The 18,390-nt window shown below is 41.0% G+C and overlaps 1 protein-coding gene across 3 annotated transcripts in view; it reads left to right on the top strand.

The window, feature by feature from the left end:
- The window catches only part of Plekhh2 (pleckstrin homology, MyTH4 and FERM domain containing H2), a 108,764-nt gene that overhangs the window by 22,356 nt on the left and 68,018 nt on the right, over positions 1-18,390 (top strand). For all 3 annotated transcript variants that reach the window (XR_008220219.1, XM_052746443.1, XM_052746444.1), the window contains exon 3: positions 10,408-10,470. Coding sequence is in view for 2 of the 3 variants with exons in the window: in XM_052746443.1 (XP_052602403.1) it covers positions 10,408-10,470 (63 nt within the window). In the remaining variant the exon portion in view is untranslated. The remainder of the gene's footprint in view (positions 1-10,407; positions 10,471-18,390) is intronic.

The raw sequence follows: 18,390 nt of genomic DNA on the forward strand, positions 1-18,390 counted from the left end.
TGACAGAGATCATCATCAGGTTTCTTTATCACCTTACTTACATCTTTGTTTTGCTTTGTTTTGAACTGGCTCTTCATTCAACCTAGAACCCACCAGTTCTATTACTGTCTGGCCAGCAAAGTCTAGGAAGCCTCCTGTCTCAGCCTCCCCAGGTGCTCAAGTTACAGATGTCCACAGACACACCCACTTTTACGTGGGTGCTAGGGATCTGAACTCAGATCCTCACCCTTGTATGCCAAGCCTTTACTCACCCAGTCATCTCCTCAGCCCTTACATGAAAAGAAAAAGTACAGATTATCTCTCAATCTCTCAAGAAAACTCTTCAGGTCTGGAGAGATGGTTCTGTGGTCAAAAGAACTTGCTCATCTGGCAGAGGATTCTGGTTTGGTTCCCAGCACCCACATGGGGCAGCTCATAACCTCTTGTAACTTCAGTTCCATGGGATCCAACATCCTCTGGCCTCTGTGGACCTCTGCATGTATGTGGCGCATATAAACTCACACAGTTACACATAATAAATAAATAATAAAATTCTTCTTAATAAAAAAACTTTTTTGACATTAACCTGCCATTGAATCAACAATAGTTTGTCATATATTTAGTCTGGAATGTATCCTAATGATTTAAATTGACATTTTTAAACTAAAAAAAAAAAAAAGCATTTGTTTGAGAGGAGTGTAAACATGGGGGTCTTACCCCTAACCAAAAAGCTATTTGCAATTGATACCCAAAGGGAAAATAAGTTTTTTCCAATTACTGGGTTTATCAACAACACTTCAGGGCAGGCCCCATGCCCAGCAATAGTTGGCCAAGACAAAATGAATTCTACCTTTTTTTTTTTTTTTTTTTTTTTTTTTTTTGGTGGACTTTCTGTTTCATTTTGTTTTGTTTTGGCCTTTTGTGTCTTCTGGGTCTTTTGCTCGTTCATTTTGATCTTTGTTGTTTCAGTGTTTGGTTATTTGAGAACACAAAGTTGGTTGAGTGGGGAGGTTGTTAGGATGTGGGAGGAGTCGGGGAGGGGAGAGGTCATGATGAAAATGAATTGGATGAGAAAATTTTAAAATAAGAATGTTCAAAAAGAGGGGGGAAATAGCACATGCAGCTCTTTTTTAATACATTTTTAGGGCCTATGTGTGTACAGTTTATGGAATGGAGAGTTGGGAAAAGCTTGGTGATTTTCATGATTGTACTTGAAGCTGGGATACCAGTTTCTCTGTACCACATGTAAGAACTGAGAGCTGAGAAAAAATAGCATTCCAATAATTTGCATGTCAAGATGAGAGCAGCTTTCACTGGAATGATGACCAGAGGTTATCAAAGTACCATAGGATTCAGGTGTCACCTTTACCGATCTCTGCTCTGGACTACTTGGTGGGATAACCATGGGTTTTAGTTGTCCATTGCTGCAGAAAATGGAAGGAAAAAAAAAACCTATTTCAAAACTTAGTGGCTTTATCAATCTGGGCATTCTACAGTGTGTGTGTGTGTGTGTGTGTGTGTGTGTGTGTGTGTGTGTGTGTGTGTGTGTGTGTGTCTGTATAGGTAGTTCTTATGAGTACAGGTCCCTCTGAGGCCAGAGGATTCATATCCCCTTGGAGCTAGAGTTTACAGAAAGTTGAGAACCACCTGACACGGGTGTTAGGAATCACACTTGACTCCTCTGGAAGAGCAGTATGCGCTTAACCACTGAGCCATCTTTCCAGTCTTGTAAATATAATTTTTATCAATTAAAAAAGATTGCAGTAGGTCGGGCGGCGGTGGCACACACCTTTAACCCCAGTACTTGGGAAGCAGAGGCAGGCAAATCTCTGTGAGTTTGAGGCCAGCCTGGTCTATAGAGTGAGTTCCAGGACAGGTGCCAAAACAACACAGAGAAACCCTGTCTTGAAACCGCCCCCCCCCCCCCCCCCCCCCCCGCCAAAAAAAAATATTGCAATGACTTTAAAGGAACAATCATTTATCCATGGTTCTATTGGTTATTGGTCATCCTTAGACTGCGTTTGCCATCTAATGGGGTCACTCGTGTAACAGCATTCAGTTGGCAGATACCCTGGAGCCAGGGATCAGCAAGGATACTGACATGGCAGCTGAGTCTGGGATGCTCAAGATAGACATACCTGACACCTTTGCTGAGAGTGTGATGGAATAACCAGACACTGTCCCAGGTACGCCATCTCCCTTGTTCTCTGTAGGAAGGTAGCTGCATCTTTTCCCCTGGTGATCCAGGATTCTACAGCCAGGTCCAAGCTGCAGATCTCTTCAGGTCCAGCCGCAGCAGATATATGGTGTTCCGATGGAGTCAGTTGTCCATCGGCCAGTGTTAAAAGGGGATGGTACACGAGACAGGAGCACCTGGACCAGCTTCTGAATACCAACCTGTTCTGTCTGCGGAGAAACTCAATTTCTCTTCATCTTTAAGTTTCCTCGTCTAGTCTACTCTGAAGGTCATTGTCTGAAGGTCGTCTCCTGGGAAGTTAGTCCCTAAATGTAGTCTATGTCCATGGCATTGAAAGTAGGCAGAGTGGCTTGGGTATGCCAGGTGACAGTTGATATTATCTATGTGTTTTAAAAACCTAAGGTCAGTCACTAAATCGTCTTCCTCCTCCAATACCTACTGCTGTTTCTACTTTTAAAAGTTTCACACACATACACAGTATGAACTATCTTACGTAACTTAAAGTAATTCAGGTTCATTTTCTTCCTCGTGAACAATGAACTTCATATTCGGCTCCTCATTATTTCTTAAACTTTCTGTGAACTATTGTCTTGAATTTTCATTTCACTTTAAAAAAAAAATAGAACATGCAGTTTTAAAATTATGATATGTGGCGCAGGCATGACTGTCGCATGTCAGCGTGTCCCTTCTGTTAGTGACTCACTTCTTCCTCGCTCCGCTTCTTCTGTTGCCCCATACTACTCTGAAGCCCCATCTTCATGTGTAATTTGGTCGTTTCTATTTTTACCCTCTTGTACATTGAACTTTACTTTTTAATGTTGCACGATTTCTCTTCTTCTGGTCTGAGAATAGTTTGCTATGTCTGCTTTTACTTATTTATTTTGTGTTAACAGATGACCCCAAACTTAGAAACACCATGGGCATTTATTATCTTGCAGTTTCTAAGTGTTGGGAGCCGTGGCAGCCGATTAGCGCATCCCTCTGGTGTGGCTGAGTCAGCGTGTTGGCCTAGGCTGCAGTGAGCTGACAGTTGACAGGAGCCGGAGGGTGGCCACTTCCAAAACAGTTCACTCAGATGATTGTTAGAAAGTTAGTGTTGGTGCGAAGCCTCAGCTGCTCAGCATGGAGACTCCTCAGCGGGGCCACCTGAGAACAGAGAAAGTGGTCCAAGGGAGTTCAAGGTGGAAGACCCGGAGTCTTTTGTGACATAGCCTCAGAAGTCACATCCCATCATTCCACAGTCACCTGTCGTCACAAAGGTTAGCCCCATGCGGGGAAGGAAGGGACTAGACTACCACAAGGTGAGGACCTTTGAGGGCCGTATGAAAGCTGGCTGCTGACTGTCTACTGAATTTTGAATTATTTTCCTACTCATTTATTCTTATTTCATTTCTCCCTACTTCTTTTAAAAATTCTTGTCCTTATAATAGTAGATTCTATACCTACTTAATCTCCAACCACCCTAAAACATAGTCTGAGATTCCTCACACAATATTCCAGTGTTTACCTTCGGGGCTAAATTGGTCTTATGAACATTGATTTTATTTTATTTTTTTACTTATTCTCTCATATATTAGCTGGCTTTCTTCATGTTTTCTTTGTATGCATTAGAGTTTGATTGAATATTTGGTGTTTAAATTGGGGGGCCTTAGATTGATATACATATGGTAAAAATATACAACCAAACTAAATAAGGATGAGAAACTTCCTGCATGCATCCCACAGTTTCCTTCCCACGTTCTAAGTTCTAGAGGCCATTTCTATACTGTCTGTCCCTCTCTCATACCAGGACAGTCAAGAACACTAATGTCGTTGTTGATATTTGGATTTGACCTATTGGTACTTTTTTTGAGACAGGGTTTCTCTGTGTAGCTTTGGAGCCTTTACTGGAACTCACTCTGTAGCCCAGGATGGCCTTGAACTCATAGAGATCCACTTGCCTCTGCCTCCCGAGTGCTGGGATTAAAGCCGTGTGCCTCCACCACCCAGCCTATTGGTACTTTTATTAACTATTTCTGGACATTGTACTCATGAGGATATTAGTCTGATCTTTGCTTGTGACCATAACTGGCCTTGTAAAGTGTACTGGGAAGCATTATCATCTTGGAAGAGTTTTTGTTTTTTCTTTTAAGTGTATAGTCATTCTTATACACATTTTTAGTTGGATTTCCTAGCAAAGCTAGGTAGTCTTGGAGTTTTCCTTTTGTAAGGTTTTAAATAGTATGATGCATTTCCTAGATTCAAGGCCATTAAGGTAATATTTGTCTTTGAATAACCTTTGCTATTTTATGTCCTTAAAAGAGATATGTTTCGCCGGGCGGTGGTGGCACACGCCTTTAATCCCAGCACTCGGGAGGCAGAGCCAGGCGGATCTCTGTGAGTTCGAGGCCAGCCTGGACTACCAAGTGAGTCCCAGGAAAGGCGCAAAGCTACACAGAGAAACCCTGTCTCGAAAAACCAAAAAAAAAAAAAAAAAAAAAAAAAGAGATATGTTTCATCCAAGCTGCTCAGCTATCATTGCTCATGATGTTCTGTTATTTCCCCCCAAGTTTCTGCGAGTGTGTTTTGGAGCCCTCTTTGAACTCCTGACATTGATCATTTGTGGTTTTTTTATATTATAGTTGCTTTATCAGTCCACCAGGAATTTATCCACTGTATTGTTTTCTTAATGAACAGTTCTCGGCTTTATTAGTTTTCCTTTTCTATCTCTGTAATCATCATCATCTTTTCCCTTTGATTGGTTCCAGAGTTTGCTTAGCTCTTCATAACTGGTTGGTTTAGTTTGCTCAGGCTCTTGACTTTAAATAGCCATCTCACTTTGTGTGATCTCACAAAGACCACTGGGACCTCTTAATAATCAGTGGCATCATCCTACGGGCCCCATCTGCTGAGATGATGCTCCTCTTGGTCTTGGTTCCTATGTGCATTATTCTTTTATGCTTCAATCTCACAGCGGATTTTAGCATCTTCTTAATCATCTCCTTTCTCTGAAGAAGTGAAATTACCTTTGACTATTACAACCATTACAATTGACTGTTGTTTCCAGTGTATGATACTTTTTACTCTCCCGTTATACTCTTTTTAAATGGAATTAACTCTCCCCATTACTTTACTCATATGTGACCCACAATTCTATGATATAAATAGAGACAGCTAGACAGCTCCTTGGTGTGTGTGTGTGTGTGCGTATCTCATCCCATGAAAACAAATATACAAGATTTTCCTATATAAATAAAATATTCACTACTTTTCAAAAGACAAACTTTCCTGCTAACATATCATTTACATATCGCTCCATGTATAGTTTATATTTGCCTCTTTTTTGTGTGTGGCTGGGAATCAAACCCAAAGCTTTTGCATGCTAGCTGATCGCTCTTCCATAGAGCTCCACCCTCAGCCCCTGCTTTGTCTTTAAATATATCGATATCTTTTAACATATATATATTTAAAGGTTCTTATTGGAGAGATTTTTTTTTTAAACACACATGGAAGTATGCCCTCATTTATGCTTTATCAACTCAGGGCCAATCCATCCATCTGTACACTGATCTATAGCTCCCAGTGTTATATTTGAACAAATCCCACATAGAATGTTTCATCCATCTATGCATATTTATAATGACTATATGGTATCTAACTGTGTGAATGTGTTACTATTTATATATTTACAAAAATCCCTTTGTTTTTAGGCAGATCTCTTTCTTGCTCTCTCTGGCTCTCTTCCCATGGCGTGTGTGTGTGTGTGTGTGTGTGTGTGTGTGTGTGTGTGTGTGTGTGTGTGTGTATGTTACTAGAGGTTAAACTTAGGGCCTATGTGTACTAGAGAAATGTTCTGTCATTGAGCTATCCCCTCAAGCCTGACACTTTAATTTTTGTCATTCAAATTATAACACCACAAATGCTGTCATCGTGTTTTGAATTCCTGAAATACCTAAACCCTTTCCCCATCGTGTTTACCTCTTCTTATTTTGAGTCTCACATTTTGTAATAGAGGAGGTTGTATTATCCCCCATCTTATGCATAGTTATTACAGAACCTGGTGGCAAACTGTTGGTAAAGTACTGTAGTAAGAACTAAAACCCAGACCTCTTCAATGTAGTTTGCTCATTCGAAACTAAACCATCCCAACTTACAGTATTCATAAAAGCAATACACATGTACGGTAGAAATATACTGCTATAAAATGTTCTGTGTATAAGTTGAATGCCTATTAAGAAACTCAATATTATGCTAGATGTCTTACTACTTAATTTACATATAAATAGACTAGAGTAAGGGTGATCTCTCACAGAAAAAGGAATGGAGACCTGCTGTGGTAAAGAAATCCCCTATCCATACACCACTCATAAATAGTGGAATTTGGGTTCTAATTTAGACCTTGCTTCCAAATTCAGGGCTTCTTGCTTTCCTTTCTACTTTTCCCTGAATGTCTGATGGGCCATTTTTGTGTTTAAATAAAAAAAAAACAAAAGTGACCCGTGAAACTATGGCTTTAAAAACTCCTTGTATTTAATGATACGTACATATATCTTTTCCACGCCTAGTAACAAGTTTTGCCTACTTATATATCAAAGTACTCTAAAACGCTGTGTTTTTGTGTGTAAGGAAGTGTGTTCCTGTGTGTAATGCTCTTACGATGGAAAAAATTTTTTTGGAAGGTTACTGTTAACTCCTAAGTCTTTAGATTTTTTTTTAACTGATGAACTGGCATGTGCAAGGTGTTGTATCATGTACCATGTCACACATGAATTATTCCTTCTGACACTTATAGTGTAGTGCCACAGGAGCAGAAAAAGATTTATTTGGCAGTGGTAAAAATAATACTGTCGATTATTATTCTTACCATTGTGACAAAGTTCACGAGAGAACCGGTCAAAGAGAGTCTAGTTTAGCTCAGTGTCAGAGGTTTCTGTCTGTCATGGGGCAGCAGTGTTGACCAGCAGAGTCTCTCATATGGTGGTCAGGAAGCATAGGAAAGGAATGCAGGAAGGAACCCAGGGAAGATACTGTCTTCCAGGACTTACCTCATCCCACAGTGACCCACCTCCTCCAGCCAGGCCGACTTCCTCCATCTACCTTTTATCAGCTCCCAATAATGCCATGGTAATTATGAAGCCATCAGAGGCTTAATCTGTTCATTAGGTCAGAAGCTTTATGATCTGACCATCTCTGGAAATAACTTTACAGACACAAGTGCGCTTTACTATTATCCTAGGCATTTCTTAATCTAGCTAGGTTAACAATCAGCATTAGCTATCACGGCCATTCTTGAAACACACATGATACTTACAGATCTTTGTCATTTCATCAATAATTTTTTTTTTTTTTTTTTTTTTTTTTGGTTTTTCGAGACAGGGTTTCTCTGTGTAGCTTTGCGCCTTTCCTGGAACTCACTTGGTAGCCCAGGCTGGCCTCGAACTCACAGAGATCCGCCTGCCTCTGCCTCCCGAGTGCTGGGATTAAAGGCGTGCGCCACCACCGCCCGGCTAATTTATAAGACTCAATATCTACTATGTATGAAGACTTGTACTGGGTATATAATAATAGAGACTAGATTCTGCCCTTGTTATCACTAGAAAGCAAATACTTTTAAATAAATCTTTGTGGGTGTGGATGTGTGATGTGTGATGTGTGTGTGTATGTGTGTGTGTGTGTGTGTGTGTGTGTGTGTGTGTGTGTGTGTGTGTGTTTGATGTATGTGTGCTATAGTGGTTGGATGGGGGTGTCATTCCCTGTCTCCCATCTTGTTTGAGGTGGAATCTCCTGTTCACCTCAGGTTATACTAGGCTAGTCAGCCCATGAGCTTATGGACATTCTCCTGTCTGCCTCCCACCTTGCCATAGGAACACTGTGCCCAGCTTTACATGGATATTGCAGACCTGAACTCAGGTCTTTACACTTGCATGGTAATACACACTGAGCCATCTACCTAGCACAGAAGCCAAATATCTCTCAAGGAAAAAAAAAAAATCATACACTATGTAAGTCTCTGCAGAAAATTTTCTTTTCTTTTTTTACTAGCTAAATTTGATTAACAAGGTTTTGTGAATTTGTTTCTCCTTGAAATCTAATCAATACCTTTAAAAAGATGGGTTAAGGCCACAGGGTACAAAATCTCCTCTGAAAATGGATTGCAGGTAGTGCAGAGGTGTCAACTGTCAGCAGAGTTCCAGTGGAACGTGCCGTGGCTCTGGTAGTTGAGTAAGTGTTTTGGTAAGGAAACTTCCAGAGATATCCAAGAGATACCTGCCTGTCCAATCGCTTCTGCAGAGTGTGTGCCTAGGTAAACAAAAACTCCGTAAAATGTTTTTAAGCTCATTGCATGTTTGAAACATTTTCACAAAAGTTAAAGATGATCTAAGGTCCAGAGGATGCACTTGGGATATATCTATAAACATGTCCAAATATTTAAAATGTCTGATAAATCTCAGTCCCTGTAACATACTGCCTTTTAGAAAATGCTGTCGTTTGGATCCTTACATTACCACATGCGATGACAACAGATATTCCATACCTTTATTATGCATAGAACTGTAATATGAACTACCTATGTCATTTGAATTTTACTAATGGGTACATGAATAAAGTGAGAAAGAGCTGAAATAAATTGTAATGGTATATTTTATTTAATGCAACATTTCTCAAGCATTTCAACATGGAGTTAATATAAAATTTATTTGGCGATACCTTACATTTTTTACAATGTTTTCTAACAATAGATGTTATTGAATGAAGTATGTATTTAATGCTTATGCTACATCTTACATTGGACTTGCCACATTTCAAGTGATCCTTCAATGACGCAGTAGTAGTATACACCTGCTCTCATTTTTCAAGGTACAAAAATCGTCTGGAGGCAAAAAGGTTCAGCAAAGCATTAAAAAAAAAATGCTCAGATGCCACCATTACCTTCTAATTGGGGGAGTAAGTCCATTAAACATGATGGCTATATCTGAACAGCAGCTTTTTATTACTTGATGTGAGTTATTAGGCATTGCCTCTTGAATGAGGTGCCCAGTGAGCTTTGTATTAAACACATTTCTTCCTACATAATCCTCTGCATTTAACCAACAACACCCACATATTTCAGGCAGACGACCAGCTACTTATCGAAGGATAAATTCTAAATTGCATCTGGATCTTTACACTATTCATGGTTCCTGAGAAGCTCACTGAGCCTCTTCACCGACAAGACAATTCTTCCTTCCACAGCCACCTATTATTGGAGGCCTCCAGATATTTTGGCGTAGCCCACGTGAAAGGGCTGAGCTGCATCCCTCGGCAGCGAAAGATATTTTAAATTTTCAATGACAGAGTAGTGGGGGTGTGCAAGAAGGTAGCAACTGTAGTTACCATACTTCTGAAAGACAAATCTGTATACTTTCCTCATATGGACCCCTTTGGATCTCTTTGCGTGCTGAACAGATCTTCACAGAATTTGGGCAAGTGTCTCTCTCTCTCTCTCTCTCTCTCTCTCTCTCTCTCTCTCTCTCTCTCTCTCTCTCTCTCTGTCATCATCCGGGATGGCCCTGGAGGGTTATTAGAGAGTTGGAAGTTTACCATGAGTGATAGCACAGATCCAATCTCTAAACTTGGTCCAACTACAGGCTTTAGAGAAAAAGACTCGAATTTCACCTTGTGGCTGTATATTCAACACCTAGCACACATCCCTTAATTACCACTGGATCCTTTAACACTGTGCTTTCCATATTTATTTTGGTATTTGTGTTTAATCAGTCTCTTATAGCCTCCTATCAATCTGTAAGATGCCTCAGCTCTAATGTGAATGTACCATCCAGGGAGTTTGCGAGAATATACATGTCCCTGAGTTCATCGTGGCTTTTGACCAAAATGCCAAATTTCTTACTTTTGATTGTTCTTAATATGCATTGACCAGTAATTTTCTAATCTATTGATGAACATCCCTATGGTATGTGAAGTTCCATGTTGAAGGATGAAAACATGGACAGTACCAGTGCTATGATACCAAACAACCCTTACAAAGTTACCAAGATACGAACTAATGGATGGACTACAATGTATTAAAAGCACCATGAATTTTGACTTTTCATCAATTTTTAAATATCAAGTGCCTTTTAATGTGTTCATTGTAATTCATATCCAATGGACTACTTCATTCATTCTTAAGAATTGATGACATCATGAGATTTAAAGTCTTTTCCCAAAAGCATATAAATGTTTGTTTATTTTCTACCCTCCCTCACCTACAGATGCAACAGTTGGAGAGACAAGTTATCGATGCCGAACGTCAAGCAGAAAAGGCTTTTCAACAGGTAGGGGATCATTTCGTCTTTACCTGTCCCTATGCGTATAAAGGTTGTTTAGCTCAAAATAGGATAGCGGTTAACTTTCCGAAATTTCTCATCATTTTGACTGTTCCGAAGCTCAAGCCATAGAGTGGAAAATTTCAACTCAATTTTGTTCCTTTACTGATTTTCCAAGAGGGTAAAAAAAAACGACTTTGATTAAAATATTTTATTATTTTTTTCTTAGAAAATCAAATATGACTTTTAATAGAAATCCCAACTGCAATTACGTTTTATATATAAATATGTTCATATCAGCTTTATGTATAGCAATAAAGAGCTGAAAATGATATGAATTCCATGTTGTAGAAGAATGATTAAGTAAACTTAAGGCTATGAACTGTTAAACAACTATTTTAGATCATTTTACTGAAAAATTAATAGAGAAAATGCTTAGAATTATATTAGGAAAATACACACAAAATTGTATATTTCATATATTAATATTTATGGGTAAGAAAGGTCAAATCCATGAGTTTAAAAGTAGTCTGAGAGGAAACTAGAAGTTTGCTTGAATTGTGACATTAAGAAAGATTTTTAGCTGGGCAGTGTGGCGCACACCTTTAATCCCAGCACCTGGGGGGCAGAGGCAGGCAGACCTCTGTGAGTTCAAGGCCAGCCTGGTCTACAGAGTGAGTTCCGGGATAGCCAGGGCTACACAGAGAAACCCTGTCTTGAAAAACAAAACAAACAAAAACAGAATTTATTTCTGTATTTTCATTCTTTTTTTTAAAATACTCCTTTGGTTCTTGAGATCATGATTTAGGTAAGTCACTTAGCCTTTTCCTAGCCTTGAGAGCAGTAAAGTGGATGGGTACACCCAACCTTAAAGTTCTTCAATAATCTCAAATGCATAACTTCTTGTTTTGTGAAAAACTCTTTATCACAGCTGCTCAAACTAACAGTTTCCAAAAGCTTCAACACAGAATTCTTTCAAGAAATGCACTGTCCAGCGGTCGTCCTGCCCTTAGGCCTAGACTTGATATACCTAGCAAATTGCAAGAGTGGCTGTACAACCCAACCTAATCCTTGATTTCTTGTTTATATTTGAAAAGAAATTTTAAATTTTTATTACATGAACTTCAACCACATCTAAGAGTAGGGAGACTCTACAGTGGGCTCTCGGGGTTGGTTCCCTTGTGGCTTGTCTTATCACGAGTCCCTTGTTCTCTCCACTCGACCCTGCATGGGTTATTTTGAAGCAAATACCAGATATCATACAGTTGTACCCAAAAGTAAGGTTGAGTGAAATCAAAGCAACTAATCTAAAAGACTTAAAAATCCCACCCACAGTACCATTGCCATTCAAAAATATTAGCAACAATTCCTCGATATGTCATAGAACTAGATACCATTCAAAATTCTCCCAAACATCCCATAATTGCTTCTGTTTTTTTAATATTAATTTTATTTTAAACGAGTGTGTGTGTGTGTGTGTGTGTGTGTGTGTGTGTGTGTGTGTGTGAGAGAGAGAGAGAGAGAGAGAGAGAGAGAGAGAGAAGGAGGGAGAGAGAGGAGAGGAGAGAGCATGTGAATGCTGGTGCTCACGGAGAACAGAGGCATTGGTTCCTGTTAGAGCTTGAGTTATAGGCAGTTATGGGTGCTGGAAACTGAACTTGAGTCTTCTGGAAAAGCAGTATAATCTATTAAGTGCTGAACCATTTCTCTAGCCCTATGTTATTGTTTTTAATTGGGTTGAAGTTCATATAATATAAAATTAATTATTCTAAAACAGACCAGTTACAATATTATAGAATCAACATCTCTGTTTAACTGCAAGTTTTCCCCATCATTTCACAAGGAAACATGTTGCCATGAAGCATTTAGTGTTGCTCGCCTCTCCCCTCAAGTCCTGGCAGTAACAGACTGCTTTCTGTCTCCATGAATTTACCCACTCTTGACAGAAAGGCAAGGTCCTGATATGTGAGCCAGGCTGGCCTTAAACTTGTAATATTCCTGCCTCAGCCTTCTCAGTGTGGGGATTACAGGTGTGTGCCACTACACCTAGATTGGATATTTCTTATAGAACTATTCATATAATATGTGATCTTCGTGTCTGACTTATTTTATTTAGTAGGGCAATTTTGATCATTCATGTTGTGGATACACACACACACACACATACATATATATATATATATATATATGTATATATATATATATAACTTTTTGTGTTTATTCACCTATTGATGGACATTTCAGTTGTCTCTGCCTTTTGGTTAGTGTGATAAGTGTGTGTTCACACTGTATTTATTTCAATACCTGTTTTTATTTCATATACATATTTATATATGGTAGCATATGCTATTTTCCTCGTTTTAAATGACTACCTTGTTCAGATTGGAATCAGAACTAGATGGACACATTTCACTTGAGTCTTAGACCTCAGTTTGTGTAGTCTTTTTCTCTTTCTTTTGCTTCAATATTTGTTGAAGACATTGGTTTAGTTTTTTCCTCTCAAGACTTCTGCATTCTGAATTTTGCGTACACCTCCTCATGGTGCTATTCAACATGCTCTTCTGTGTCATCATTTACTGTCAAATGTAGCTAAATCTAAACATTTTATTTTCCCATGTCTGTCTTTCCTTTTTCATTCTTCCTCTCTTTTCCAGTACTGCCTCTTGGGTGATATTTGGACATTCAACGTCCAGCTCTCTTTTTCTGTTATTTGGCCACCATTGATGATTTGCATATAGATATGTGTTCCTATTTTTCTTGGTTATACTTTGGAATTCTAGGTTGCCAGTTGACAAGTAGTTTCTTTAGTAAGGATCAGCAAAGATCCTTTTTCTTTTTGGTTTTTGAGATGGGGTTTCTCTGTGTAATAGCCCTGGTTGTCCTGGAACTCACTGTGTAGACCAGGCTGGCCTCAAACCCACAGAGATCCACCTGCCTCTGCCTCCGGAGTGCTGGGATTAAAGATGTGTGCTGTCACCACCCTCTGGGGCGCAGAGTTTTCTAAAGTGAATGTGTCAGATTGCATCCCTACCTGCGGTGGATGAGAATTCTAAATGCTGAGGATGCTGACATGTGGCATTATTGTTCATTTTGGTTTTAGCTATTCTTGCCTTGCTAATTTGAGAAGAATGCTAGTCTAAATTCTCTTCATTGGTTTAGTAAATAGATATACATAAAGCATATCATTTCCATAAGTCAAATTGATCTTGTTCAGAACTTAATCCCCTTATGTCCTATAATGATCCTTGCTTAGAAAAATAAGTAAGTTTATGCTGTGAAAATGCCCCATTGAGTCCACCAAGACAGGAGAAAGTGAAGATGGGCTCTAACATGAGAAAGGCCAATGAGACACAAGTGTAGACGCTCCCATCCAATTGTGGTCAAGGCAGATGTCGAGGCTCATTCTACCTCAGTTCTTCTCCAGTGTTCTTAGAGAACAGTTGCCCCAATTTACATACAACTGCGTGAAAACTCAGTCTCCTCCTCCTCCCCTCCCTCCCTCTTCCCAGCCACAGTGGGAGACAGGGGAAGTGTGAGACCAAAGGTTGGCAAGAAGTCTGCACAGACAAAAAGAAGTAAAGATGGAATTCATGTTTCTCTGCTGTGGGAACAGATTTAAGCTTTCAACTGTGTTTAAGATCCAACAGCTAGGGCTAGAAAGATGGCTCAGGGGTTAAGAGCACTGACTTCTCTTCCAGAGGACCCGGGTTCAATTCCCAGTAACCACATGGCAGCTCACAACTGTCTGTAATTCCAGTTCCAAGGGACCCAACACCCATGGCAAAATACCAATGCACATTAAATTTAAAAAAGAAAAAAAAAAGATCCTTAAGATACAACAGCTACCATTTTGGGGCGGGGGTTGGAAAACTGTTTTGTATATCAGGTTTGCCAACACGGGACTAATATTGACAGCTGAGCCCCTCTGTAGGACACAGAGGTCTATAGCAGAGGGATTCAAGAACACGGACCCTGGAGCCAAACTGCCAGGTTCAATCGGCCTTCAGCTTACTGCTTGGCTTCAGCTTTCTCTCTGGAAAATGGGGTATAGTCTCATTCTCAGAGTTTTGTAGAAATTGAGTAGGTGGCTAGGAGTAAAGTACCTGAAATATTTCCTAGCATATAGGAGTCATAGTTAGCTATTGTGAAGATAGACGCTGATTTTAGGAGAGTGCCTGGCATGCAGCCAGCCTGCAGTGGATGGTGGAGGTGGAAGTACTATTATCCCTAGTATGGGTTTGTGCTGCTTCCAAATGGAGAGGATAATTAAAAAAAAAATAGCACTGGGAGCTGTGGGTGGTTTCCCAAACTACCCTGGGGTTCAATGAAATTTTTTTTTTGTTGTTTTTTGAGACAGGGTTTCTTTGTGTAGTTTTGGTGCCTGTCCTGGAACTCGCTCTGTAGACCAGGCTGGCTTTTCGAACTCACAGAGATCTGCCTGCCTCTGCCTCCCGAGTGCTGGGATTAAAGGCGTGCATCACCACTGCCCAGCTCAATGAATTTTTTACAGGACCCGAAAAAAACATTTCACACTCATGGTTATGGTTATATACAGGGAAAGGAAACACATTTAAAATCCGTAAGAGAAAAGAGCATCCTAGGCAGTGTTCAGGAGCACCCAGGTCCAAGTTTCCAGTCCCTTTCTTCCAGTGAAGTCATACAGAGATGTGTTCACTCCTCCCATCAACGATGCATGGGCAAGATTTACAAAGCAGTGCCAGCCCCCAAACCCACAAAGCTTGGTGTGCAGGAGTCCTAGCGGGGATCGGTGTTGTAGGTCTGTGACTGATTTTAGTTACTAAGGTGCTAGCTTCCCCCATCCCTCTGTCCCCTGCTAGAGTCACACTGGTACAGTGTGGCCTGAGACCCTGGGGGAACAGCGATGGATATTTACCTTGATAGTGATTGGAGCGAGAATACTCGCCTGTAGGTTCCTGTATTTGAACACTTCCAGTTGGTGGGGCTGTTTGTGGAGGCTTAGGGGGTGTGGCTTTGCTGGAGGAAGTGTGTCACTGGCAGTGGACATAGCCCTACTCCCGGTTTGCGCTCTCTGCTTCATGCAGAGAGATGTGAGCTCTCAGCTTGCTGCTCCATGCCTGCAGCCTCCTGCCATGCCTCCCTGTCATATGGTGATGCTCTTATCCCTCTGGAACTATAATCCCAAATAAACCCTTCTTTCTATAAGTTGTCTTGGATATGGAGCTGTATCACAATGATAGAAGTAACTAATACATATGTCAAGCACATTGTCAGCATTAATGTTCCAATGTCCCCCAAGATGTTAGAAAATCGGGGTAGTCTTATTTATAAGGATGTTCCAAGGGCTCAGAGGTTGTTACCCACTACCTCAAACCAGTCAGAGGCCAGTCCTGTGTTTGGGAATCTGAGCAGTTCAAGTCTGCTTGAGCTGGTTCTTTGCTGCAGAGTAGCTTAGGGATTCCAAGATCAAAGATGTTTAGGGGAAATGCTTCAAGAGTATGCTGAGTGGGAGCAAATAGGAATTCACCCAGAAGGAAAAAAATATAACTACGTGTAGACATTTTCAAGAGTTTAACCAATTTGAATTTGTTGTGCTCTCTCTCTCTCTCTCTCTCTCTCTCTCTCTCTCTCTCTCTCTCTCTCTCTCTCTCTGTGTGTGTGTGTGTGTGTGTGTGTGTGTGTGTGTGTGTGTGTGTGTGTCTGTGTGTTTAAATTATTTATTTTATGTGCTTTGGTATTTTGCCTGTCTCTATGAGGGTCCCTGGAACTGGAGTTACAGACAGTTGTGAGCTGCCCTCTGGGTGCTGGGAATTGAACCCAAATCCTCTGGAAGAGCAGCCAGTGCTCTTAACCGCTGAGCCACCTCTCCAGTCCCCTGGTTGTTGTTTGTTCCTGGCCAGTCTCTGAGTAGCTAAAATTCTCGTCTGGTTAAGGTTAAATGAATGGAAAAGAACCGGGCTGTTTTCCGTGTGCTTGCGGTAGGACATTTTAAAAGGGCTGCTTGTTTCTCCTGTAAGCGCTTAGCTTTTCCGTAGACATCTTATTCATGGTGATTACCAAGGAAGGCTGGGAGTCCTGTGGAACTTGGTCATAACAGGACCAGCTGGCAGGCAAGACATTTGGGACTATTTTGTGATTCTTTCTCTGAGACTTTGCACATTGGCTATTATTTTTCTTGCCTCAGAAAGTTGCTTATCCAAAAGTAATAGTCACTTTAAAAAGATTCAGACGACAATGATACATCAAGGGATCTCTGTGGTGCTTATGCACAACACAAGAATGTGTTCTTTGAAATAAAGACACGGTTCCAGGTCCTAGCTGTCCAGAGCTGTAGACCTTGCCTATGAAATGAAAGGGCAGCTTCATGTAGCAACCGAATGTGGTTGCTCTGACCTAATAAAGGAGACTGAAGTGTTGTTTATCTAATTATTCTTTAACAATAAAAACTCGGGAGATATGGGGTAAGAACCTGAATGGTCAGAGAAGCAGCAGAGAAGCGACCAGTGACCTCCTCTCTGTCTCTGTGTCTCTGTCTCTGTGTCACTGTCTCTGTGTCTCTGTCTCTGTGTCTGTCTGTCTGTCTCTATGTCTCTGTGTCTGTCTCTGTCTGTCTCTGTCTCTGTCTCTGTCTCTCTGTCTCTCTGTCTCTCTCTCTCTCAGCCCCACCCTACTACTTCCTGTGTCTTTCTATATGCCCTCAGTTCTCCAAAACCTCTATGGCTAATTTTGGTCAGCTAGTAGCTAGCTCTGCCCTCTAATTCAAAGTAAACTTTATTGTCAGTCTCGGGAGTGTGAGAGTGAGATCAAAATATCCCACACCAGGAGAGTGTAGGTGAATGTCTGTCTTTGCGGTCACATGGCTTGGGGGAGTCAGACCTTGCATCGCTGTGACAGATAACCCGAGAGAAACTGTTTACAGGAGAAAGATCATTTTTGGTTTCAGTCTGTGGTCGGCGGTTCCCACGGTGAGATAAATCATCCCACGGTCCAGAGTGCTGGTGACGGGGTAGAGATGCTCACCTTACAGTGACAGCAAGAGAGGGGGCGGGGTGGGAAGAGGAGAGACAGAGACAGAGAGACAGAGACAGAGAGACAGACGCACACCGAAAATGTAAGAATGCCACCAGGGAACAGGAGCTTCAAAGTCATGCTGTCAAATGGTCCCTCCTTCATCAACGATGCCATCAGACTATGATGCCATCAGATTATTATTCCATCCATTACTGGAGTCAGGGCTCTCCGGATTCAGCCACAGCTCAATGGCTGGGTCTACAGGTCTAAGACCAAGCCTTCAGCATATGAGCACGTTGGGAGATACTTCATATCCAAACTATAAGGTTCCTTATATTTTGCTCACATGTTCTCTCTCTCTCTCTCTCTCTCTCTCTCTCTCTCTCTCTCTCTCTCTCTCTCTCTGCTACGTGTATGTGTACGTGTGTACATACTCATGTGCACGTACAAACCAAAAGTCAATATCAGGTGTCTCCCTCAATTACCCTCTTCCTTTAAATGCTTTAAAAATTTATTCTTTGGCAATGTTGTGGATGATTACATGTAGTTAGATCATATCCACCCATGCCAACTTCCCAGCTCCAACTTCTCCCGGACCTCCCTTCAACAATTCCACCCCCCCCCCACAACTCCATCATGTCATCATCCTTCCTCCCCCTTCTTTTTCTTCTTCCTCTCTGAGTCCAGTTAGTCCAATTATGCACATGGGTATAGGGCAGCATCCAACCACGGGCCACAGTACTGAAGAAGACTGACTTTCCCTCTCCACTGGCCATCAACTGCCAGTAGCCACTCAGCTAAGGGTGGGGCCTAGCGTAGCTCTTCATTCTCCATGGTAGAGAGTTGATTGGCTTGATCTTGTGGCAACAACCATGGCTACTGTGGTTGGAGTTAATGAGCAAGGGCCCGGGTCATGTCCTAGAAGACATATTTTCAAAG

The sequence above is a fragment of the Peromyscus californicus genome, unplaced genomic scaffold (genome assembly GCF_007827085.1).
Source record: "Peromyscus californicus insignis strain IS unplaced genomic scaffold, ASM782708v3 Scaffold_1__1_contigs__length_55948999, whole genome shotgun sequence".
Taxonomy (NCBI): Eukaryota; Metazoa; Chordata; class Mammalia; order Rodentia; family Cricetidae; genus Peromyscus; species Peromyscus californicus.